This window comes from Cotesia typhae, unplaced genomic scaffold (genome assembly GCF_013202065.1).
Source record: "Cotesia typhae breed Kobodo isofemale line unplaced genomic scaffold, CoteBio_Ctyphae contig_65, whole genome shotgun sequence".
NCBI lineage: Eukaryota > Metazoa > Arthropoda > Insecta > Hymenoptera > Braconidae > Cotesia > Cotesia typhae.
The window spans coordinates 1,672,527-1,698,815 of record NW_027423762.1 but is presented as its reverse complement, the minus strand read 5'-3'; the positions used below and the strand labels follow the sequence as shown (position 1 = coordinate 1,698,815).

The 26,289-nt window shown below is 30.2% G+C and overlaps 2 protein-coding genes across 3 annotated transcripts in view; both read right to left on the bottom strand.

Moving 5' to 3' along the window:
- Positions 1-26,289, bottom strand: part of Fur2 (furin-like protease 2) — a 314,333-nt gene that overhangs the window by 85,889 nt on the left and 202,155 nt on the right. The gene's annotated exons all lie outside the window — the stretch shown is intronic.
- Positions 2,419-6,645, bottom strand: LOC141532498 (uncharacterized). The gene is given in 2 exon segments (XM_074250862.1): positions 2,419-2,982; positions 2,985-6,645. Coding segments are annotated over 2 exon segments (1,905 nt in total). The 5' UTR covers positions 4,513-6,645; the 3' UTR covers positions 2,419-2,605.

Here is a 26,289-nt window from a genome sequence, read left to right as displayed (position 1 = left end):
AATAGCTATATCAATTAAAGTTAAGAATTTTCAAATTTATAAAGTGGATTAAAAGTCGAAGATAAATTCATTTTTTTTTTTTTTTTCAAGTACATATGATCGATGAGAACTAAATCAAGTTCCTCTTCCTCAAGTATCTAACTTTCTTGTTTGATCAAAAGAGAGGGAAACTGCTCGTTAATTTGATTTGAGGAAGTCCGCAATTCGACTCAAGGGACGGATAGATGAATCGAGTAATTTAGGAGTTCATAGGAGCATAGTGAAGATCATTGAGAATGCTGTAGTCGGTAAGACGAAACTAGAGAAAATCAATAGGTATAGAATCCTTCCGCCTTTGCTATCCTATATCTGCATCTAAAATTTCAAAGTTCTTGCCAACTGACACGTCTCTTGATTCAAATATCGTAATTTTTTAATAACGAGAAAAAATGAGAAGCTTCGAGAAAATAAATTTATTATAAATTTAAGTGTAGGAATTAGGCAGGGATTGAGTTGATATAAATTATAAGAAGAGAATATTTGCTATAAACGACGTGTAAATTTATTCGATGACTAATTACAACTATTGGTAAGAGCTTATGACTTATTTCGACAACGTGCTATACGATAATGACTCTAGCATGCAAGAATTCGGCATGACTGCATGCGCAGTAGATCGATGTGTCGTCGCGCGCGTGTGTGTGTGTGTGCGTGTGTGTGTGTGTGCGCGAATATTATTGTGTTGCTTAATCTCCAACATTAAGTTTATCATCGATAAATAAGAAAAATAAAAATATTAAACCATTAGTTTGCATGATTCACTGCTTTGTTTTCCTCAATCCTTTTTATTTTTAACTAAACATCATCAAAGAAATAGTTTCTCTTCATGCGTAACGAGTAATGGAGGTTGCTTTTATAAAGAGGAGGAATTTTCCACAGAGTTGGCCTCTAAGAGTAAATAGAAATGAGAAGTAATCTTTAGAAACGTAAAATTTAATTCTATTTTATACTCATTTGATTTCAATTTCGTTTGTTGCTGGAACATTTCTTTCTATGATACTTCATGTTCTGTAAATATACTTAAAAACATTTACATGCTATATTTTTTCGTTTGTTAACCCTATACGTTCTAAAACCTTTTACATATGTGTTTTATAAAATAAAGAAAAAATTCTCATCAAACATTAAACTACAGACGGAATTTTCAGAGCTTATAATTTTATCTAGTTATTTACTAAAAAAATAAGTCGACAGTAAATAAAAAGTAGTAAAATAGCTAACCGTATGATATGTGTTGCGTTCAAATAGGGGATGTTAGACGTCATTGATATTGATAAGGCGTGTCATGTACTTTGTTTGAACACCCTTGAAAAATCTTGTTTCGCCGAACAAATTACAGTAAAAGAAACTACCTCAATTAAGGTAGAATAATCTTGACCCAAGTGAATTGTTTTAAAAAAATCTAGTTTTCATTCTTCCAGGGAAATTGTCTTGAATTCTGTCATAATTATTTTACCGTTAATTATCACGAAACTTAGATTTTTAGAAGGGCAAATGAAGTTTTGTAGTGGGTCGTGTGCGTTACTTTCGATACAGAATAAAAGTAATCACTAGTTCCACTCACGGAGGGAGAAATATTAAAAAAAAAAGATTCTGTTTTCGTTTGTTTAGTTAATTATCACTTTTGTGCTTGGTATAATAGTGGTTTAATAGTTATGATTAGAAGACGATTATAGTTTAGTCATCTTTGTGAGAGATAAGGGTCATATTAACGTCTATTGAAGTGTAGCTTTACCACTCAAACATAGCCGAATAATCGGTATTCCAATGGTGTAATAAACGTTGAAATGCATTATATACATATAAACTTTAGTTCAATTTGTAGTAATTTGCATGGGAGTACATAGAACATATCAATATAGAATTAATTATATTTGCTATGCTGATTGAGTTAATCGATCGATTGTTTTGATAAATATACTTCGATATACATCAACAATATCAGTAATTTAAATGATATTTATTCAGATAGTTATTTTACGATTTTTTGTAACAATTTACACAGCCGTTTAATAATATAAAACTTCTTTTATACATATACAGGTAAAATTGAACTTGATACAAGAAATACATTTTCTTCAAAATGGTGTTTTTGGTTCAAGATTTTTAATTTCCCGTTATGAAAATCAATGATATTCTAAAAATCGAGAAGTTATTGGTTTCACCCCGGTTTTCGTAAATCGAGTTCTCATCAGGTTTTCAAGTTTTGAAGTCCTAGGAAGCTATTCTGACCATTCTTACGAGGATGTCACTATACCTGTATGCATGTGTGTGTATGAATATATATAACCCTCTCATAAGGGGCCGTTCAAGTATTACGTAAGCAGATTTCTTACCATTTTTTACCCCCCCGCCCCCCTTGTCATAAAAAATAAGCAAAGCACTTACTCCCTCCCCCTATGCTTACGTAAACATTTTTAGTAATAAATGTTTTTTTACATTGTTATTTTTAAAATAGGAAAATTCATGGAAATATTAGGTTTAACTGATACACATAGAGTAAATGACAAAAAATATAATCAGAAATAAAGAACATAACTAACATAAAGAATATTTTCGGAACACATTAACAGTCTTCAGTCCATGAAACCTGAATCCATGATTCTAAGTTATCGATGACATTGGATTGCTGCTCAGTGTTGTGAGTCTGCTCATTTTCATCCGATTTTGGAATGTCTACGTCACTCTCATCGAGCCATTCAACATCTTGGTGCTCTAAATTTTGAATAATGCACATCAGTTCATTAGCACGACGAGCAGCGACTCTTACAGGTCTAACTTTTCCCTCTGTGGGCGTGTTTACTTTTTTATGGATCTTCTCGATGTGACGATTTAATGATTTGACGGAAGCATGATAAAGACCACACGTTTTGCATGTTCGGCTTGAGAGCCTCAATTTTACCGTCGGACAAAAATAATCGTAGGGCATTTGCAAAAATCTTTGAGGGTAGTACTCAAGCGTAGAGCTAAATTGACTGGAAGATCAAGAAATTGTCCTCCTTCATCCAAAACCAAGTCATCAACTGTTTGTTTTACTTTTGCAGGTGGTGGAAGAAACCTGTTGTCTAGTAATCTGAATAGGCCACTTCTTGGACGACAGCATTCTGTATTTTTACATTTTACAATTTGAAGCAAGTATTGGCTTTCACGCACATGTTCTGAGTACCATTTAATGTCTGGAAATTCAGGAACATCTTGTTCATCAGCCTCAACATATTTTGCAGTAACATTATAGCCATCAATTTCAATTGAACTCCATACTTCAGCTAATACATTTCCTGCAAATTCGAAATTATATCTTTCTAATTGTTCATCAATTGTAACGCCACGTTCATCCAAATGAGACCCAAAATGGTCATGAGGCAGTATTAAACCAGCCAGTTCCCGACTCAGAGGAGCCATTCTTCGCTCCACTCTGTTATACGCACTCCCTCCAGGAGCATTGGTAGCTATAAACAATGCATCGAGATCATGTCGTTTAAAATGTTGTATAGCAAACCCTATGACTTTTTGATAACGCGGATTTTCATCTGGCCCTCCATCAACCGTCATAATTACTACTGGTTTTACTAGTCCATGGTCAGTTTTTGCTAATGGTCGAAACTCTTCAAGTTCGAGAAGCGTCTCGAAATCCTGAGCATGAGTATTAGCAGTAGATGAACTATGCTTTCCACTTCGAATAGCGATGAATGTTGGCCCAGAATATCCGACGGCTTGCGGTTGTCCTAGCATATTGGAAGTAACTTTGATACTAGCATAAACAGATGGTATTAATTTATGACGCTCAGCGATTACCCAATCGTGGTCAGGTAATTTGATTCTATATTCCATATGCATTAAAAGAGGTGCTTGCTTATTTGCCGCAGTTACGCCAATAGGGACTCGAGCTTTGTCATCTTGAGATAAGAAAAATACTTGATCTGGTCCAAGTATGGATGCTATGTTCTCTAAATAATGGATTGATGTTTCAGCGAACTTGCTATCTAAGTGGCTCTTGTGGTGATCAGTTTGAGCCCGAATGAACCTAACAGGGACTGTCGATACATGTCTTCGTCCCTCTGTAGAATTCGATTTTCTGGGAATCAAACGAAGATATGTCGCATTGCGACTAATGTCAAATCCTAGTTTACGCAGTTCTTGTGTGAGTTCGTCAAGAATTTTTACGCTGCGAATAGATTCCGTTCGTCTCCTGTCATCACATGCACTCCCAAATAAAGCTATATCCGCAATTGTTTTCAAAAGTAATGGTTGATCGCTTTCAAGTTTAGGATGTCCTACTGAATCCCTCAGAGATAGTCTTCTTTTTATTTCAGGATTTTCCTGACAAATATCTTCTAACTTTCTTTTCATACCATCCCTGTGTTTCTTCTGGGCAACTGCGTTTTGAATCTTCCTGTTTAAAGTATTTTTTGCTGTTTTTAGTTCCTTGCGCAACTTAATGATCTGTTTATCAACTTCAGCGCAATTTGGCATAGTATCTCTGGCAGAATACAAAGCGTTCAGATTTTTTTCGAGTAGAGTAATCTTATTTTTCAAAGCTTCTTGAGAAGGTTTTGCTCTTTGTTTATCTGCATTATCATTATTTTCGCATTGCTCTTGTGATTCATTGCCGGTTTTAATTTTATCTTCTTTCTGTTTTTCAATGTTAGAAAATGGCTGTATAATTTGTATTTTTTCTGCAGGTTTACTGATGCAGGCATGATGTGCGACCGAACTAACGGGCTAATGACTTAGTCCGCTCGACCATCATGCCGATTAGATTCTCCAAGTAAATGTATAGTAATACGACTCGATATTTTTAAAAATAAATGAAAAAAATTCCTTTTTTCAGTTTCTTCTTAAAATAATTAACTGAAACTTTCAAACTTTCGTAAATTGTACCTGAAAATTTATTAAATGAGTTTTAATTTTCATATCTTCATATTTTTTCAGACCAAAAATTACCTGTCGAACTATTAATTTGAAAAAAATTTTATTATTACGTTCGTTTTACGATTTTGCAAGTTTATTGTAACACTAAATAAGCTTCTTCTATTTCGGCTGCTAAATGGTCGTTTTTTGTTCACAGTAAGTAAAATATTAAGCAATAAATATGTTTTAGATCCGGTGAAGGTTTAATAGTAATTTATGAGCATATAAGAAATCATAAATCAACTGCACTACATAGCAATATTTTGTGTTTCCATTTTTGGACAGATATGGTAACTAAAAGGTATTGTTATTAGAGTCATACATTTTTTTAGTAGATGAATTGTGGCTCCCTTATTGATACATAGCGTTTCCATAGTATGATGGAAAATGTCAATATAATACACGTGAATCGTTTATTGTCTAAGTTTGTAAATTTGTATACCAATAAATATTGATGATAATTATTACAATTAAAACTAAATTTTAATTTAGAAAACGATCATTCTAGTCACCAAGTAATATAAAATATATTTTAACTTTATAAAGTTAGATCGTATGGATAGTTGAACGACTATACAACATGAGATTCTCAAAGGGCATGCGGTCAAATCGTTGACATTATTTGCAGGCATAGAGGATTCGATGTGACTTATTCGCCTCATACCCAAACAGAGTTGTAAATGCTTTCCTCTATTCACTGAAAGATGACTTTAACCCCTTTCATCTCCACCCCTGGTACTTTCCTAAGCTCTACCGCTTTAGTCGAAGACAATGTAAATTTACGAGGTGGCGGTAGACGTAGGGACGAACCGCATAATTCACTTCGCCAACTGTACGAGCAAAGCACGTGTGCAACCACTTGGAGAGGTAACTCGCACGCACGTTTCGTAGTTGTGTGCATTTTCTAGGTAACGGTTTCAGTTGTACTGATATTGAAGTCTGTATGTATTGGTGCAAACACGAACTAGGTAAATAGCCAAGAGACGTAGACAACATTTACCGCATGTCTACACTGTCGTTAAACTGTCGGATGAGAGTAAATTCTCTATATTCGTACTCCTTTTGGGAGCTCGTACTATCCGGCCAATTTATTGACGTTGGGTAAATAGTTTCCAAATTTTATACGATCAATAGCGTTTCGAGTGAAGCTTATGACTCAACAGATAACGTTAATTAATAAGCAAATATTCTACCTGATTCTTTTTTCATCTTTTTTTTTTTACATACATGTGGAAATTAATTGAAAATATCGATTTTATGTTCCAAAAAATTAAAATACGAGTTCAAATAAAATAGATCTATCGGCAATATGATGTCATTTCAGTTAATATAATTTCGTGCAACTCATTTAATATTTGAATAGCATGGTTGTTAATTCGAGTAAAAAAATAAATGAAAACATTTTCTGATATGGTCAATTTCTATATCTGGCCAAATATGAACTGATCGAATATGTTTTATTTAACAAAAATTACTTTAGTAGTTGATTAAACTAAAAACCAAGTTCTGATAAGCTCTGTAGCAGAGTTAAAAAAATGATTTTTGTTTTGGAACTTAGATAATATAATTATTTATCTCTTTACCGTAAGATGGACGGTGGCGTTTATTACTCGATAGGTCTTATTAGGTGACCATATATAATAGTTAAATTTGTCATTAAAGACAAATTTGGGAATTAGGGAAATGAAGGATAAAGGGGAAGAGGGGGGGACCTTTACTCAGTAGGAATTTTCGGTAACTGAAAAAGTAACTCGGACAGCCCAGACCGGGACTCGAACCCGGATCGTTTGGTTACGCGCCAAAGGCTCTACCAGTTAAGCTATCCGAGACACTGTCCGTAATTACTATTCAGTCACTTAATAAGACCTATCGAGTAATAAACGCCACCGTCCATCATACGGTAAAGAGCCATATATAATAGTTAAATTTGTCATTAAAGACAAATTGTTTTTTCTGGATTGTTTTTTTCTGAAGAAAAAATTAAAATTAAAACCTCGATTTCAATTATTTTGTATGTAGACGATTCAAAAATCATACGCCTTCTTCCATTGGAAATTTTCAAGTCAATCTTTAGTTGTAAAATTATAGGGCCATATCAAGCTTGATATGTTCTGATAGAGCCAATTTTCATATTAAGCCATATATGGAGATATAAGACCACATTGGGCCGTAGGTAGACTTATCAATCTATGGTGGAAAATTTTTTTACGGGTCACTACTATTCACTGATAGAAACATAAACTATATTCAAGAGAAAAATTTTCGAACCAAGAAGATTATTTTAAAAAATTTGATTGTTTTGAATCATCCGGAAAATTATTTAGACGGAAAATAATTTACCTAATTTAGTAAATCTAGAGAATATCTTTTGATTCAAGAACTTTTTTCTTGATTCAAAACAATTAAGCTCTTTAAAATAATCTTATTGGTTTAAGACTATTTCTCTTGGATCTTGTTAATTATTTTATGAATGTAAATATCCTCGAAAATGAGAGGTGTGACATCGTAATGGTACACTGAAAAAACATTATCCTTTACCAACGAGAATATTTCTGTTTTTAGCAGCAAAGCTGAGTATTATTCTAGTATTATGCTGTAAAGAAAGCTACGTACACTAATTATCTCAGAACGTATATGGATTACCGTTATCATAATACTCTTGGTTCGATATATTACCGTACCTCACAATACGTACTCCGATAATTAGAATACACATTTTTACCTTAGAAACTTTGTATCCTGAAATGTGTTTCTTTTTAATGTATAAATTTCAATTTGAAAGTATGTCCCAATATGACTAATAGTGGCGATAAAAAATCCATTTCAAGATTTTAAATCAACTTTATAATTTTTAATAAAATTCCACAGTACCATGTCAAATCAGACATAATCTCAGTCATTATTTGTCGTAACAACATGTAAGTTTAAAAGTTTTTTTCTATTTGATTTAGATAAGCAAGTTTGCTTAAGAAGTTTAAAACCAGATGCCATTTGTACTTCGTAGAGTTGAAAGAGAATGAGCTTGGAAATTATGTATGAGATTTACGATAGTCATCGGTTTATGTTCTATTATTATTATTGTTTATTGTTATTATTACTACTATGTTCTTAAACATACTGTGTCCATTTGACTTAGATTCCAAAAATACTATTGGTTAAAATTGTATTTATTCTTTATGGAATTTGGCACACTTATTGTCTGGGCGATTATAATCATCTAATTGTATAATTATGTAAGGTAAGTTTAAAGAAAGAAGAAAAATTGTTCAATCAGTTATCGGTCAAAAATATATGACAAATATACTTTCATATTAGCTAAATAATGGTATTTTTTATAACGTGATGTTCAATTAATTTCATTTCATGCTTGTATAAATCATTATATAAATAATAAGCTTAAATTTTGTTTCTTGATTTGTGAGCAAATAGTTTTTGATTTTTACATAAAAAAATATTACTTTTTTACAACCAAAGTTATGCATCTAACACTAATTTTGGCAAAGTTTCAATGTAAGGCGTAGCTGAGAATAATTCAATACTATTTAAAATTTACTTAGGGCAATTGATTTTTTCACTCAGTAAAAATAAATGATTGTGATTTTATTGTGTTCAAAAAAAAAAAAAAGTTTTTTTAGATTTGAAAAATTTTGAACAGGAAAATTTTTTAGATAATGAATATAAACTGAAGAAGACAAATACCACTATTAAGAGTAATTCATTCGGATGATTAAAATACGGAAGATTTTAATTTACTTTTGTTTACTATGAATTTTTAATTAATAAAAAGTAGTTTGCTGTGCGGAAAAATTCCGTGCATTTTAATCACACAATGCTGGGTATCTTGGAGTTAGTATCGAATTTAGCTTCATCCCCAGCTTGACTCCACAGTACCCTGATTGTGAAACTTGAACAATTTTCTGCGTTCTACTTTACTTTAGTATTAAAGTGGAGTCGACAAAAGTAATCGAGCTTATAGTAAATTACATTCTGAAAAGTCAAGTGATTTTATATAGATTCCCGAAGTGATATTATTAATTAATTGATACTAAAAGAGAAAATAATTTTTATATTTCTTTCACATTTAATTAATTTTAACTTAGCAACGATAATAAATAGAAAAAAATTGTGTGCATTGCTCGAGTACATTTTTAATTGGAGTCGTTCGAGGACTTTGTACTTGATTCAAAAGGTTTCGCTCGTTGGATATCGGCTGATGGAAAATATTCCCGATAAATCTGTAAGCTAAAAATTCATATCAGAACGTGAGTATGTAATTTGTACAATGGAATAATTAACAAAACGAGTGGATATGCATACGAATACTACAAATATAAACTATGATTATATTATTTTCATTATCATCCATAATTCTTAATTATAATATGTATATCAGGAATGTGGACTAGATAGGATCATAATAACAAATTACATTATTATTTCTGCGACGTTTCGGTCATTTATTAGACCTTCATCAGGCATCTGAAAAATACACAAATTAATAACTAACAAAATAACATAACAATTGATACAATTCTAATATTTACCATAATACGAATTCTAACAATCACTATCTTACATTGCACAGTTGCCTTAGTCATATAAATCATCACAAAATTAACAAAATTGATAGATTCATTAATTATTCTTACTATTAACTCAGAAATAAAGTACACACGACACTTATAAAATTGTTATTGCGTGGCAACAGTTAACTCGAATCTAAACTTTATGTACTATACCGCAAAGCATTCGTCATACAAACTAGCGCTGCTTGCGTGAAATATTCGATTCAAATTCCATATATAAAATATAATTCCAAATACCTCAAATAAATTACTCTCGAAGGTCAGCATACTATATAAACAAAAACTTAAAGTTAAATTACTCCGTTAAGTCTCTAATACAAAATAAATTATTTTCTCCTAGTTGATTTTTAATCCTTTAATATATTATTATATAAAATACTTAGATTGTTGGTGTCAGTTCTTTTATTCACAGTATCGTTTATTTTAATAAAAATCATTTCGCTAACGTTACGTTTCCACCAATTTTTTTCTTTATCTAAAATTTTTACCTCGTCAAACACAAAATTATGATGTTGGTCGAAATGATGTGATGCTAATGCCGTTTTGCTCTCTTTTACTATATTAATGTTTTTGCAATCATAGATATGCTGTTTCACTTTATCTCCTAAATATTGTTTAGTCTGTCCGATATAGCATAAACCACATGAACAAGGTATTTTATATACTACCCCTGTTTGTTGTTGTTTATTTACTGGGTCTTTTAATTTAGAATAGACAGAATTTGCTCTCAAGGTATTATAGAATGCTAATCTCACATTTGTTCCTATAAAGCATCTATCTACTCTATGTGATAATTCTGCTATATACGGAAACCGACAATACTTAATACTATTCTTTCTGTTAGCTGAACTGCATATTTTATTTTTCAAGTTCTCTTTGAACCTGTTTATAACACTATCTACTAGTGGCATTTCATAGTTATTATTCAACAGCATACTACGAATCTTAAAATTATCTTCATAGAAGTCACTACTACATAACCTTGACATTCTATTCAGTAGGCCTTTAACCATCCCTATTTTTTGAGATCGAGGATGATTTGAATGTCAAGGTTATATAGTAGTGACTTAAATAATAATGTAATTTATTATTATGATCCTATCTAGTCCACATTCCTGATATACATATTATAATTATAATTATATTATTTAATTGCGAAATATGAAATTGTTATATATAAATCACATACTTTATAAAGGAAAAAGTTTCGTAAGTCTGAAAGATAAACTTCTAATTTTTTTTTGATTGAGAAGTTAATTTACCATTTGTTAGAATTCAATTTATAGTGCAGTTGAACAATTCATTCATTACAGCAAAGTTAACGAGAAATATTAAATACAACATCGAAAAACAATGACAGGAAATTGGTAACAGTCAAAGCATCGTGAAATTGAAATAGCACGATGGTCTGTTTATTATCCAATTACCTGTGATTATCATGTAATACCAATACAATAAATGAATCTTCTTTTTTCTACACATATAAGAGACTTCCACTTATCGATTGACTTATCACGATATCTCTGGAACCATATGGCGTAAAGACTTTAAATTTGGTAAGAATATCTCTTTCGCCGAGTAGAGGTCAGCTAAGAACGGATTTTACGAAATTCCATTCGTAATAGGTGTTGCGGGGGCGTTAACAATAAAAAAATTCCCGTTTTGAAACTATAGCTTGTATGGACTCCAAATTTGGTAGGAATCTTCTAATATATGTGATGTAGAAATGATCTAAGAGCAAATTTCATGACAACCTACCTCCAATATGGATTGTGGGGGTAGGTGTTAAAAATAAAAAATTTTAGTTTTCAAGCTATAACGCCTACAGACCCTAGATTTGGTAGGAATCTCTTATCTATCCACACCCTTCCACAAATCCACCTAAGCACTCCAACGCATCCACTCACGCATTAAACATGTCACGACATGAATTATAGCCCATAGAAACAGTTTCATTGGTAAAAATAAAACATAAATATTAAATGATTGTCAATTGTAAATGACATATTAACATAACTTATGAAAAATGAATAACCAAGTTGATGTCTTAAACTTAATCAGGGGTCCTGTTATCATTATTGATCCGTAGCAGGGATATTTTTATTAAAGAAATAACAGGTACAGTAGTAATTGTAAAAATTTTAAAATAGTAAACTAATGAAATTTAATTAATTTATTAATGTAGTTTTTGTGGATAAGTAAAATAAGTTTATGGATTCCAAAAATATGCAAAGAAGGATTATTATATATTTTTACTTTAACAGGAATGCTCCATTACAATTATCTTTTTGGCAACGAAGACGCACCACTTCATCTCTGCTTAGAAATACACGAAAATCAAGTAATGTGTAATCAAAGATATTTTTTTTTTTTTAATTGAAATTCTTTTTGGAGGCTTATTGGTTAAATTTAATTTGAACTTTTTACTAACTTTGAACTTATCGTTATACACTAAATTTATTTTCAATATAGATTGTAGAAATTTCAAATGTTGTTGATATTATGAGTCACTTTCTGTCAATTAATGATTATTTTTTATCAACTTTAAAATATTGAATTACGTTTCACCAAATAACTTTGATCAACGACTTTATAGCTGAAGAATTATCCATCATGGCTATCCAAAAAATGACGATTGAAAATTAAAATTAAATGTTATTTTTATGTCCATTTTAGCTGTTACCTGCCCGCTCCACTGGGCGATTTATAAAAATGCATTTTTAGATCTCAATTTGAAATTTAATTAGAATATTGTTTTGACTTTCACAGATTCCAAATTCCATCGAATTGACATTTACTTTTTATCTATGTGGCTATTCTGGCTCATATTTTCTTTCAACTAATCTTTTATATATGATGTAGAAGCTATTTAAAAGCATTTTTTACGACAACCCACCTCCAAAAAGGTCGGCAAGGGTGGGTATTAAGAAGTGCCATTAACAGGTTACCATTTCTTGTAAGATTACCAAAACTTAATATTACATGTGTTCATTCAATCAACGAACTAAGAATGTTACATGCATGTTATTTTTTTTATCATTTAACCGATGAATTGTTCTTATTGCGAGATTGCGGAAATGTATCAGATTACAATGAATGCATTTTCTAAACACTTGATATGGAAATAAAATAATTGGGCTACTATTTAACAGAATCCGTAAAAAATATGTACAATTAATTATCTATGAGAAATTGATGTCACCGAGAAAATTTTAATTAAAGCTAGACTTGAAGCTAGACAGATTTCAACTTCACTTATGAGACCTGCAGTTACTTGAACTGAAATTTTTAATGCTCACTTCAATAAAATTTGAAATGAGCATTGAAAGTGGAATATTATAGTGATTGCACATTGAAAGTTATAATAAATATTAGCTAGATTAATTACATAGATAAAAAAAATGCTCATTCGATAGAATTTGAAATCTTTGCAAGTTAAAACAATATTCTAATTAAATTTCAAGTCTAGATATAAAAATACAATTATATGAAGTGCTCAATGGAGTGGGCGGGTAGTTATATAGAATAACAGCTAATTATTCTATATAACAGAAATACCAAAAAATTTAAGATCTTAAACGTCATTAAATCTTTATATCGATACTGCCATTGTAATACATCGTAATTTGACAAACTGACTTTTTGAAAAATTGAATCATAACAATATTATGCAAGTCATATTAAAATTTTAAAGGTCAAATAGTTTAATAACTATTTTTAAATAAATATTTTCATCTGTCGAATCCCATTTAATCAATGTTAAAAATAAATCGTTTTTACCGTCTACTGTAAAATTTGATAAATGTGGGATACGACGTATTAGAATGGCAGTATCGATATGTTGCACTAGTTAGACCAAAGCTTGAAAGCGCTGCGGTAGTTTGGTTACCAATATATAAGAACTATATTAACAACATTGAAAGAGTTCAACGTAAGTTCATCAAATACTTCTTCAGTTCTCTGATTTCAGATATATTAAGAAGTGCCATTGATTGCCTCAGATTATTATCACAAATCCCTATTTCAGTACTTCAGAGATCTTTACGTTCTGATTAGCCTTTTTATCCTCCACTGAAAAGAAATAATTTTGCTCTTTCAGCGCTTATCAGTAGACTCAAATTCGATATGACATAATGACAAACTCAACTAATTGTGAAATATTCCTTTGTGCAATTTGATTTTACTCATTAATTTATGAAATTTTCTTTCAATATTGTCGACGAAGCCAAATATGATAAGATTTTATAGTTTATAGATTATAACGTCCCTTTATCAAATGAAATGGTTGAAGAGTGTTAAAAATGATTTGATTTTTAATCTTTTTGAGCATTTTCTACAGATTATAATCCTTTAAATCATTTTTACACGGAGAGAAAATCCTATGAAAAATTACGATGGTAACATCGTAATTTTTAGTATAAAACATTGTAGTGCCGGACCAGAACTCAAACATTATAATTTATACGATGCAACATCGTAAATTTCTATCACTCAAATGAAAAAGAAGTTTAGTTTACCGAAAAAATAATCCTGTGTCACCGAGGAGTTGAACGCGGTATCCTCTCCGCCACAGGCTCAAGGTTTAGCCCCTTACGCCATCAGAGGCAATATCTATTCTCTCTGTTCAGTTACATAATTAGACTCTCCATACAGTAGTTGATCATCTTTCGGTGGTGGCGTCGCAAACTACTGGACTCTGTCTCTTTTTTATTAAAACATATAGTATGCGTCTTTATTCACTCGCTCTTACGGAAAAAAATCTTACTAAATAACATTGTAATTTTCAATAATTCAAATTGTATTCTGTAGACGGCAGCATCGTAAAAATCAACATACTGAAAGTCTAGTCTTGGATTACTATGTTACCATCGTAATTTTTCATAGGATTTTTTTTCCGTATAGTGTACTAAAAATTAAATATATATATATATTTTTTTTTTAATAAGAACCATGTTTATTGATATTTATATTACTGTTTACTATGAGACAATAAAATGTATAACAAATGTTGACAAGTGTAAAAGATGAAAATCTCATTTTCACTCACGCAATCATAAACACCTGGCTTACATATATGTCCACTATTGAGCTGTCGAGTATTGCGATATTCATTTAAACTGCCGCAGTATAGGGTTGTAAATTAAAAATATTTTTCAAGTTGTTATCGTAACATATTGAATGAAATAAACTGAATTATAAATAATGTATAAAAAAAATAAATATAGAAGAGCTTGAAAATTCGTTGATTCATGTTTTGATAAACTTGTTATTGGTCTGACAAAACAAAGTGTATATCATAGTAGCTGTATTGAACAATGATAAAAATTATTGTGAAGAATATAGATCTATACGATTTGAGAACAAGTAATAAATAAATATAACAAAGTGTGTTTCAAATAAATGTCATGATGCCAATTTCGTTCTGTTTAATATAATAATTCATGTGATGAATGATGAATAAAATATTAATTCACGGCACCAAAATATAAATTAATATTTATTGATGTTTTCTGTGTGCAAAGTATTGATTGTAAATATATTACTTGTTTTTAATTATACTCTGAATCAAAATTTCAAAGCTATTTTTGTCTGACAAGTCGAAAATTTGGCATTAAAGTGTCAATAATAGAATATGAAGCTTCAAAAACACAATACCTTAAAAAAGAAATTTGTAATTGATTAAAGATCAATTATTGGTTTAAAACATTTCCAAAATGTTAATTTTATAATTTATCACTTAATTTATATTATTAAGTTATAGATAACTATAAAAAATTTTAATTCTGAAACATAATTATTATTATTGTAACTAAAAAAAAAAATACTTAATAATATTTTTGAAAACCAAATCTCATAAAAATATTTCATTATTATCCACAATAACATTACCAATAAAACGTTGTTATTTTTAAACTAATTACTTGTAATAAAGTAAACAAGTACATTATCGTTATTATCGTAACTTATCTTATGAGTATATGTCACAATATCTGGCCGTTATAGGAAATAGGATTATCAGGTTTCCAACGAGCAGCCCTGGTGGTATAATTCGATCGCGGTACCCTTTGGACACCTCTCTCTACGCGTATTTGATGGGATGCCAAGCGCGCAGATGAGATGACAAGGACAGTGTACAGGAGTGTATTACATGGGAGTAAGTGAGATAGATAGACCGAATAGATTAGAGTGCCATTGTGTAGACGCCAATAGATTGTGCACACATGCCGCTTGTGTCAGGATAACATGCAAGTTTCCTACGGAGGCTGACCTGGCTTTGCGTGAGCGTTCATGCACATGAGAACATTGGACGATTTACCAAACTTGTTAGTAGATTTTCGATCATATGTTTTCAAATCCAACATGCATTGTGATGGCTCATGTATTCAGCTATTTAATTTAATTTAATATGCTTCACATTGAATAATTTGACCATTCACAATCAATGAAACGTAAGCTTTTATCCTACGTTTTAATCATCAAATTCAATGAATAACTGGCTGTTTTAGGAGTTTAAATGAGTTGCATCGTCGTAAATAAATGTATTTTCTGTAGATGACAATACCAAATAAGAAATTTACACTTATAGTTTTATTCTTTTCCTACAAGATCAAAATTAAAAACATGTAAAACTTCGATCAATAATTTTTAATTCACATATTGAAGTAGCTAATTTAAACTAAGAATAATTTTGTTTTATTTTAGAAATTTTATATTTTTAGTTCATTTACAAGTTTCTCTATTCAATATACCGTTTTAGTATTTAGTTGAAAGTTTATATTTTATATGTCACTGAAAATATTTTTTAATCATAATCGCTCAGTAAATTTACTTTTCGAGTCTTAGGTGACGTCCGCAAAGGCACTTATTTTTAGAGAATTTATTTCACTAGCTGTTTTTTTTTTTTTTTTCTAAACCGCAAAGCTTAACCTTTTTTTTCTGCACTTCCTGGATATAACCAGAAGGAATTGAAAGGAACTGTACCGAAAAAAGTCACATTCCAGCTTACCGACCGAAGATTTTAAGTAGTTTATCAATTTCGTTACTATTATCAATAATATTAGTAATAATACAATAATAACGACGCCAATTATCTTATAATGAACACACACTGCATCTAGGTTATTATTGTGCCTTTAATAGAAGTATTGTGAAAAATTCATTAAAATCATATATAATAATCACATAAGGAAATTTAATTGAAATGTAAGCATTAATAAGTTAACAAGTATTCCTCTTAAATTGACCTTTCTATACTGTTGTATGTCATTCAGCAACTGAGTGGCGATTTCGATAATGTCGATTTTACGATATTCGCAACATTAACGTCATTGAGGAAATTGCTCCTTTGCGGCCTTACGGCGTAAATTACTATTTGAACATCCTATTCAACAATTTAGGATCCTAATTGTTACACAAAAATTTATTTTAGGATTCTCGGAACTAAAATAAATGATTTGAAAAATGTACATGATCAAATGTCATGTCATTGAAGAAATTGAAGTACTCCAAAAAATGTATCTAGACGTGATCGAGAATTTCCAGTTGCCCGTGTAGGATCCGTCAGGCATACAATTCCGCTGATGACTGGCCAATGGATGGTTAACAATGGTTGGCAGCGGTTGAAATATCAGTATCTCGCTGATAGTTTGCCATAGCGGGGCCGGCATTAGCTTCTAGGCATCATCATCATCATCCATCGACGGACCAATAATGATTGCCATGACTGAGCCAAGCTAGTATGCCTGACATCCAGTCATGGCCCAATTGTCGGTCGTTCATAAAACCCTTCACGAATGACTAATTGGGTACGATCTACTTCAGAATCTCATGTATAGTACTACAATTTCCCAGAGATGAAAAGATATCGGTTTTCAATTACACGCGTGTAATTTAGGTGTTGTAATCAGTAATTTGAACATTTTTCCGCGGTTTCTCAAGTAAAAATTATTTATTTCTCCTAGAAGTGTATTATAATTTGCTTCTAGTTGATTTCATTTTTTATTTTCTTCGGTTGGTTAGAATGAAATAAATCTCTTAGAAAATAATTTGAAATAATTTCATTTTGTTGAGAAAATTATAGAGTGCACTTGCTGATGGTACGGTTAACATGACATTTCTGGCTTCATAGCATTTTATCTCCCAAGTAGAATATTTTTTGTTTGACCGGAATTTTTCGACTATAAAAAGCAAAGTGTTTTAACAGTAATAAATAAATTGAAATCTATATTGCCAATATTTTCATATATGTTGGATATATATATCCGTTCATATATATAGAGAAAACTTGGAGATCCCTAAGAGGTAAATGACTTGTGCAAGCCGCTGACTTGCCAGTTTTAATTCATTTTCTTTAGCAAAAATTAATTGTTTTTTTTTTTTTTTTTTTTTTTTTCATAGATGAAATTAATGTGTAACATACACAATAACATACGGGATAATATGTATGAAAATATGTAGGTAAAAATATAAAACTTTGTGCTTATATGTTTTCGACGATAACGTATATAAGTTAGATTTTTTGAATGTTTACACACATGTTTTCTTACATGTTTGTCTTTATGATGTCGTATACATTTTTTGCGTAAGGTTATATTCTGATACTGCCTGATATAATCAATTTCAGGAAATATTTTCGCGAGTACTCGCAAATATAATATGTAAAGTGCTTTTGAAAATCTTTTTTTTTTTTTAATATAGTTGTGAGTAGGAAAAATACTAATGTATAATCGATAATCGATTCTAGGAAGTCCAAATGAAACATTGTCCGTTGTTACCACAAATAATGTCTTATTTTTAGACATTCTTTTGTGAGCTTAATCGGGCTATTAGAAGAAGTATACTTTGGTAACCTTAAACTTTCAATATTTATAAAAATGTATGGTTTTTAAATAATCTTTTTGTTTGAAAATGAACCTATCCTCAAAGCTTTTCTTTGACAAATAACAACAACTGTACAAAATATATAAAAGAAGACAAAAATACTCTGGAAACGGGAACAAAGCCTTAGATACAGAAAAAAAAAAGAAAGAAGGATAAATGGAGATGGGTTCGTACCCTATCTTTTTATTCCCTTTTTTTACATTTTTTTTATTCGTTGAACAAGCGCGGGATCGTTATTTTATCCAACCATCTCGTCTATTGAGGGTGAGAAGGGCAAACGATGGATTGGACTGACCAGTGTCCTCAGTTTCTATAGATAGAGTTAGCGGGTTTCAGGATACACGGATCCAGCATAAAAAGAATGAGAGCTAAATCTTCCGATTTATCCGAGGTTGTAGGAGCACGAACTCGAGACACCTCAATTGAACGTAACGTTTTGTCTTTTAGACTACCCTCGATCATGGATAAAAAATAAATCTTCCCAAGTTCCTTTCTTTCTAACTACCATAAATAAATTTAACTGACTGATAATAACGACTTAGAAATAAATTTGTTCGGGTTATTGATTTAACATCATTTATTCACCTCTATAACGATTTTATTGTTATACTTTTTTTTTTTTTTTTTTTTTTTCTATTACAAGTCAACAATGAGAAAAAGTGAGGAAAAGTTTTTATGTATTAATAAATTGTTCAATCGGTTTTTGACCATGATGACAATTCAGTTTCTCTGTTTTGGTCGATTTTTACAAAATGATCTGTATAATTAAGAGAATAAGGACGATTTTGCCGCCAAAAAATTTATGTAAAAATATAGCTTTTTTTTCAGTTTAATTCAGTATAATTAAAATGATTTTGATCTTGTGCTTTTTCAAGATTTCATATCGTTTTCAGCGGTCGTTAATTTATTGTGGCAAGTTATCGGAGTCATTTTAAATACATTAAAATTTCGCGATAAACGACATTCGTTAATTTATTTTTTTCAATTTTTAAAAGGGTATATCGTTTTATGAAAAATATTAATCCATACAATCAAAAGAATAAGGGAAATTTTGTGACAGGCATATTTATATTACAAAATGGGTTACTATAGGGAAATTTGGAAACATCGTATTCTGAATTTATGTCTTTTTTGACGGTTTGATATTTTTTCGACGCGCGCGCGCGCGCGCGCGTGTGTGTGTGTGTGTGTGTGTGTGAATAAAATTTTGTCATACGATATCTTGAGAACACATCAACCGATCAAGATCAACGATCCAGCGTTCGAAAGTGTTCATCGAGACTTCAAGCTGATTAGATTCTTAAGTCAATCGGTCGAGCCATTTCAAAAATATTCAAAAAATGAACATAAAAAAAAAATTGAAAAATCGTTAAGCCAATGTTTTCTTATTCAAAATTCGTAGTACTCAGCAGTCATATCGTAAATTTATTCCATAAAAATAAAAAAAAAGGAATTTACATTCATAAATTTTACAAAATTGCACTCGGTGAAAAAATAATAAATGTCTATTTAATTACAGATGGACGGGAGAAGAGTGCTTATAGGTTCAATTCTAGGACAATCTGATTCAAAAAAGTGTCACGTTTATTCTAGATCAATATTCGATGAAGAAAAAAAAAGAAGTGATATTATACGAATGCCGAAGATAGACACGGACAGAAATGGAAAAAACATACAAATATAAAGGAAAAGTTAAAATAAAAAAAGTTATATAGGGTTGAAATAAGAAGTTACGGCGAGAAGAAGGAAAAATCGCGTGGCGTTGAAAGGAACGATTGCCCTTTTTCCGTTTCGACATTATACTGACAAGACTGTTTGACATATATACGTATATATCGATATACATAGATAAAGTTGATCCATTTTCTCTACATATGTAATGTACCAACTGCCGGATCTATCAATTTATATGGATTCTTTTCTGGTTTAAGCAGACACTTTCGCTTGTGATAAAAGTATAGACCGAGTAAAAGGAATGATATAGAATTTAGATTTGCATTCTATTACCGGTGACAAAAGCGTGAGATAAAAAAACTAAGTTAAATTCAATTCACAAAGGAGCTGTTAGTATTCCCTGGTTCCTTTAGTTGTTTTCTCTGTCTATTTTCATTATCGCTTTGACTTCTCTAATGATTCGTGCTTTTCGCCATTATTTTTATTTACTGTCAACATAAAAGTTGATATCGATCGTTAAATAACGATAATATTGATGTCATATTATAGAACTATGAAGGAAATATATCAAATGATAGCTTTCATTTTATTTGGAAAAAAAATTGAGGATAATTGATAAATAGCTTAATCAATACAGATATAATATTCATTGAAGCTTTTTCGATCGAATAACTCAATTTTCTCAAATATATTAATAAATATTTGTTTTTGTTGAGAAATGGATAAATATCTTTGATACTCAAAAATTTAGAATTTTTTTAATTTCTGATACTGATATAAAGGACTGATAATGATATAACGACTGCAACAGTAAATTTCATTAAACTTTTAGAATTAACTTATAATTTGCTGTCATTTTTGATGCAATTGATTTAGAAAAATGATAGAGTATGTGAATTAAAGCTTATTTGATAAGCTTTCAGATGCAATTTACAAAAATACTGCAATTTATCGCCTTCAAAAGTTGAGCAGAGCACCAAAAAAAGTTGAATTTTTTTAAATTTTGAATCAGCTCGTATTTCTAAAATAACCGACCGATTCAGCTCATCCTCGAACTTAATCTCGGTGATTATCCGTAAAATATGAACACGAAGTTTGATGAAGATCAGTTAAAAATTGTGAGAGTTAGAGTAGAGACAAGGTTGGCTATATCGTATATACATACATATATAAACTTTTGAAGCATATACATTTTCTGACTCAGATCGACGAGCTGAGTAAGGATCTATAAAAATTTTTTGAAAATTCTGACATGAGGACCAATGCAATAGTTAGATATCTATGAAATATATTAAAAATTTTTACTTTTTCAGCATGAAAATTTTAATTTGCATCATCTTAATTCAACACCATGTTTGGTGTAACTTTTCTACTAACCGAGTAAAAAAAGTTCACACCAAGACAATTTGTACCATACCGAATCCAAGAAATTTTTTACAGTGTATCACTATTATAACAAACTTGAATCGTGAATGCTTGCAACTCAATTTGGCGATCATTGAATTCCGCTTGCGATTAAATCCACCAAAGTAGCGGTGTTGTTTGGTATATAGTGCATAAGACTTTTTCAATGTAACGTTATTTGAAAATTCAATCGTTGTAAAAATATACACTGGAAAAAAAATTCTTGACTGGAGGATAAATTTTCTTGTCAATGTTTCTTGAGTCAAGAAAATTTCTTCTTGCTCCAAAATAACTTTTGTCTTAAGGAATTTAGAGTCATAAATTATGAGTAAATTAAAAAAAAAATACCCGAGAATACTAAAGATAAAATAGAAAAATGATTAAAAAGTTATTTTAATACATTAACATATTTAATTTTTTTTTTCTAATTCTTACTTTCTTACATATTCAAAAATTGAAATAAACAAAAAAACCGTTACTCTAATTATAATTGTTATTGAATAACTTAATTTGAGTTTGTAAGAATTTTTTACAATGAAAACTTGTAAGAATAAGTGACCTAAAATTTTCAATCATGGCTGTTCGTTTCTTGAAATTAGAGCTTAATAAAATATTTGACCATCAATATCTCCCCTCTTTCACTTACTGACTGAAATTTAAGAAGCTTTTTTTCACTTTTTACAGTAATTTGACACGTCATAACTAATAAAGTTTCAGTTTGCAAGGTACAAAACTTATAGAATTAATTAGTTCTCAGTTGTTCGTGAAAAATATTAATTTTCGTATTATTCAAATTTAAATCCCCCCATTCTAAAATTGATAATTCATCGTAAATGTGAAATTTATAATTTTCTTAAATTAGTTTTTTTCCGTTTACTTTCATAAAACTTGTCATTTTTAATTTTTTTGTTATTTATCTCGTGTGGTATTAATACAATTGTACATCAAAACAGAATAAATCCTCAAACTATTAATGTAAAAAAAAAAATTTTTTTTGTATCTACGTTGTTTACGATACAAATCATTCAAAAGATTAAATTGCACTAGGAGCGTGTAACTGTCCAATTGTCAACGATGTTTTTAGAGTGTTAAATATCTCTACGACCCTGGAAACATTGTCAAATAAACGAAAAACTTTTTTACAAAAAATTTCTATCAACAATTGAATTTGTACAGATATTTATACATAAACATGCTAATAAGATTAATGTTATGGCCAAGATTTAACATAACTGGTATAGCTATTTTGGACTAATCAAACTAATTCTGATTCCTATATACAAGGGTGGTGCGAATAAAGCAACTATATTTTTCGTAATTTGTATAAGATGTATTGTATATCATGTTTTCGAAGCCCTTTAAAAATTTTTTGAAATAGTTTAAGATTTTGCAAAATATTTAAAATATTGTTTTTTGTTATATTCGCTCCAAAAGATCAACTTTTGAGTGCTGGATGGCGTCCGTAAAGGGACTCTTTTCTAGAGATTACCATACCGTCTTTTTTTAAAGGCCTAGGCCGTGAAGTTTTACCCCCTCTATTTTTTTATAAACTTTTCGAGTACACTCAGATGAAATTGAGAGAAATTGTAAAAAAAAAAGTCATGTTCTAGGGTACCGATCAATTATTTTGAGTAAATTTTAAAAAGTTAACTATTGAGTGGCGCTAATTATTTCTCTGCTGGCAGTTTATTACGAAGCGGACCTAATGTTAATAAAATAATTACCACGCCATAAATAAATATATATACAAAGATAATTAATATAAAATTAAGTTTTTTTGCCCTTGTGAAACTTTATAAAATTTAAACATGTCATTATTTGATTCCTATCCCTCAAAAGTTAAACTTATAGAGCGATAATAACAAAAAATATTGTATTTCATTCAGTCGTTAAGAGGCGATTTTGACAACGACTTTTTTTCGATATTTGCTTTAATGATTGTGACGCGAATGTTCGAAAACGAGCGTAAATTTCTTTCCTCGTCTACGCCTCGGACGTTAAAATTACATCCGGTTCGAACCTTCCCACCGCAAACCTTAAGCTCATATCGAAATATCGTCGCTGTCAGAAAACGGCCACTTCACGGCCTTATGACATAAATATCTATTTTACACTCCTAAGGAAAGAATAAGCATGTATCTAAATTCCAAGCTTCTTTAGTGAAAAATTAACAGCCTCTTGTTATCGGTTTCGAACTTTATGAGAAAAAAAATGTTTGAATTTCATCTCTAAGTATTTACAATTAAAAAATTATTTGTCATATTTATACTATCATGTTGATACTCTAATTTTTTTATATACTTCATTTTCACATAGTAGTATACTTTTAAAGTATTTTTCTTTAACCAAAAGTAAAAAAAAATTTACCGCTTGTAGAATGATAGAACTTGCGCTGGAGTTCGTTGAAGTGCAGACTTAAACGTTGAAAATGGGACGAAATAAAATTCACGAAATAGCCGTTCATAAAAAAAAAAAAAATAAATAAAACAGCGGGAAAATGGTGGTTATACTACTCAGATCCACTTCTCATTTTCATATTTTTTTTCTTATACTTCCTTCTTGTTATGCCTTTTTATTTTCAACAATCTGCATCGCGTCCACTCATCTTATTTCAATAACCACATACTTCAGAATACCGATGTGATGGAGAAATATTTCTATACTACAAGATTTTTTTCAGCATTTTTCAGTTTTTCTGTTTTTTATCTCAATACCTTTTTATTTAATATATTAACAAATAATTTAAGTGAATCATAAAGAGAATTTTCTGCACAAGAATTTTTTCATCTTGGCCGAACTGGATTCATGTAAATTCACTTGTATTATCTTTACGATGAGTCAAAAGCCTGATAGGTATAATCGAGGGAATTTGATAATTGACAGTAGTGCTTGTATATGACAGTTTACGATATTGAAGGAAGTGCAGAGGAAAACCGATGATTAGCATTTAATAGAATTCGTTGCCTCTTCCGTTTTCATCAACGATTGTCAGCAAGATTGAGAACTCTATCACAATTAAGCCACATCTACTGGTGCAGCGAGATAATTATAAATTAAATACTCATAGTTCATAGTAGAGAAAATAATCTACAGCTGTTGAAAATTAGAGCTAGTTAAATAAATAGACCATGAGAGGTAAATTATTTTTAATATTATTTTCGAGAGACAACATAACAGAATCATTTATATTAATCAAACTTTCAAGATTTTCAAGTTTTAGATAGTATTACTTCATTAAATACTTTATGACTAGCTAATATTTCTATCTTAACAGGCTATAAATAATTCACAAACAATGAGCTGATCATTTATTCGATGTGATCAGACATGAAGATCGGTTTATTACAAATGATTCTAAAATAGATAAGAAAAAAAAGCGCACTTCAAATAATTCAAACATAATTTAACTTGTAATCTCTTAATCCAGTAAGCATTGAAACTCAATAAACTGTTTAGATAACTACTAGGATTATTATATTCGTCAATTAGTTATGAAGATATTTCGAGAGAAACATTTAAAATAAATCCTATAAATATATTTTTCATGAGATATTTTTAAATTGTTTTTTTAAAATAAGCTTTTAGTTTGAAGAATAGACTTCGCTAAAAGTCCGACTATTGTATTTGATCTCATAGCGGAAGTTTCTATAAATTTTTCAAAATGGTGACCATTGAAAAATTTAAAAATATAATAGAAACAGGAGTTCAGTGGTTTTTTTATTGAAATACCTTTTAAACGGGAATGAAAGTAGACCTCACATTATGCATAGCCGAATAGTTTGCACTCTATACATTCTGTCTCAAAATCTATTAATCTTTTGAAAAAAATGTTTTTCAGAACATTGGAAAATTTTTTACTCTATTACATTTTTTATGTGAAATACAAATATCTTTCAACGCTTAGAGATATTCACTAACAATTCGTTCTCGGAAACTTTGACTTTGAATAACAAGACGGGGATATGTGATGTTATAAGACTTTTAAACTAGAATTTGAAACGTGAAAAAAATGTATGGACAAATTTTCGGCTTGTTATTTTCCATTTCAACTTAAATTTTTAACTTCCCACTAAAAAAATTTTTCTTTTGTCATAATTTCATTTGCCCGCACCGTAATTATAACTCCAAGATAACTATGAAGAAATCAGAAAATTCTGCATTTAGAAATACAATTTGAATTTGGTCGCCGAATCCTCTAAATTAAAATAAATAAAAGTCTTGAAGTTAGTCAAAGGTCGAAATTCGCAAAAAACGGGCCACGATTCATTATTGGATAAAGTTTAGGCGCGCGCGTAGCGCGCTATTCAAATTTCTAGTTACATAGATAATTAAATACTTGGTTATCTCTTTAACGCCAAATTGGGATTAAGTAACCCGTGTGGCACCTGATTAGGGAGCGTGTAAAGTAAATTTTTAAAGTAAAGTTATTTTTTTACCTGACGAACCTGGAATAATTTACAAAAAGAACTTTATCAATTCGTAAATTATATCAAAATTGTTAATATTATAAAATCATGACCAATATTAAAAACCTTTTTAGTTGTACAAAAAATTCTTCAACTAAAAGGCAAAATACTGTATTACCGTAAAATAAATAAAATCAAATACTTAAAAAATTCAAAAAAATCATGGTTTAGTAACAAATAACATTCAATTATACATTTTAAGTATAAAAAAATGCTAATTACATTCATTTAATTATGGTAATTCACATTTGTTGCTGTGCTCTGTTTATCGTGTAACAACTTTCATAATTGCGCTCAACAGCTTGTAACGCGCTAAATATCCTGCAATG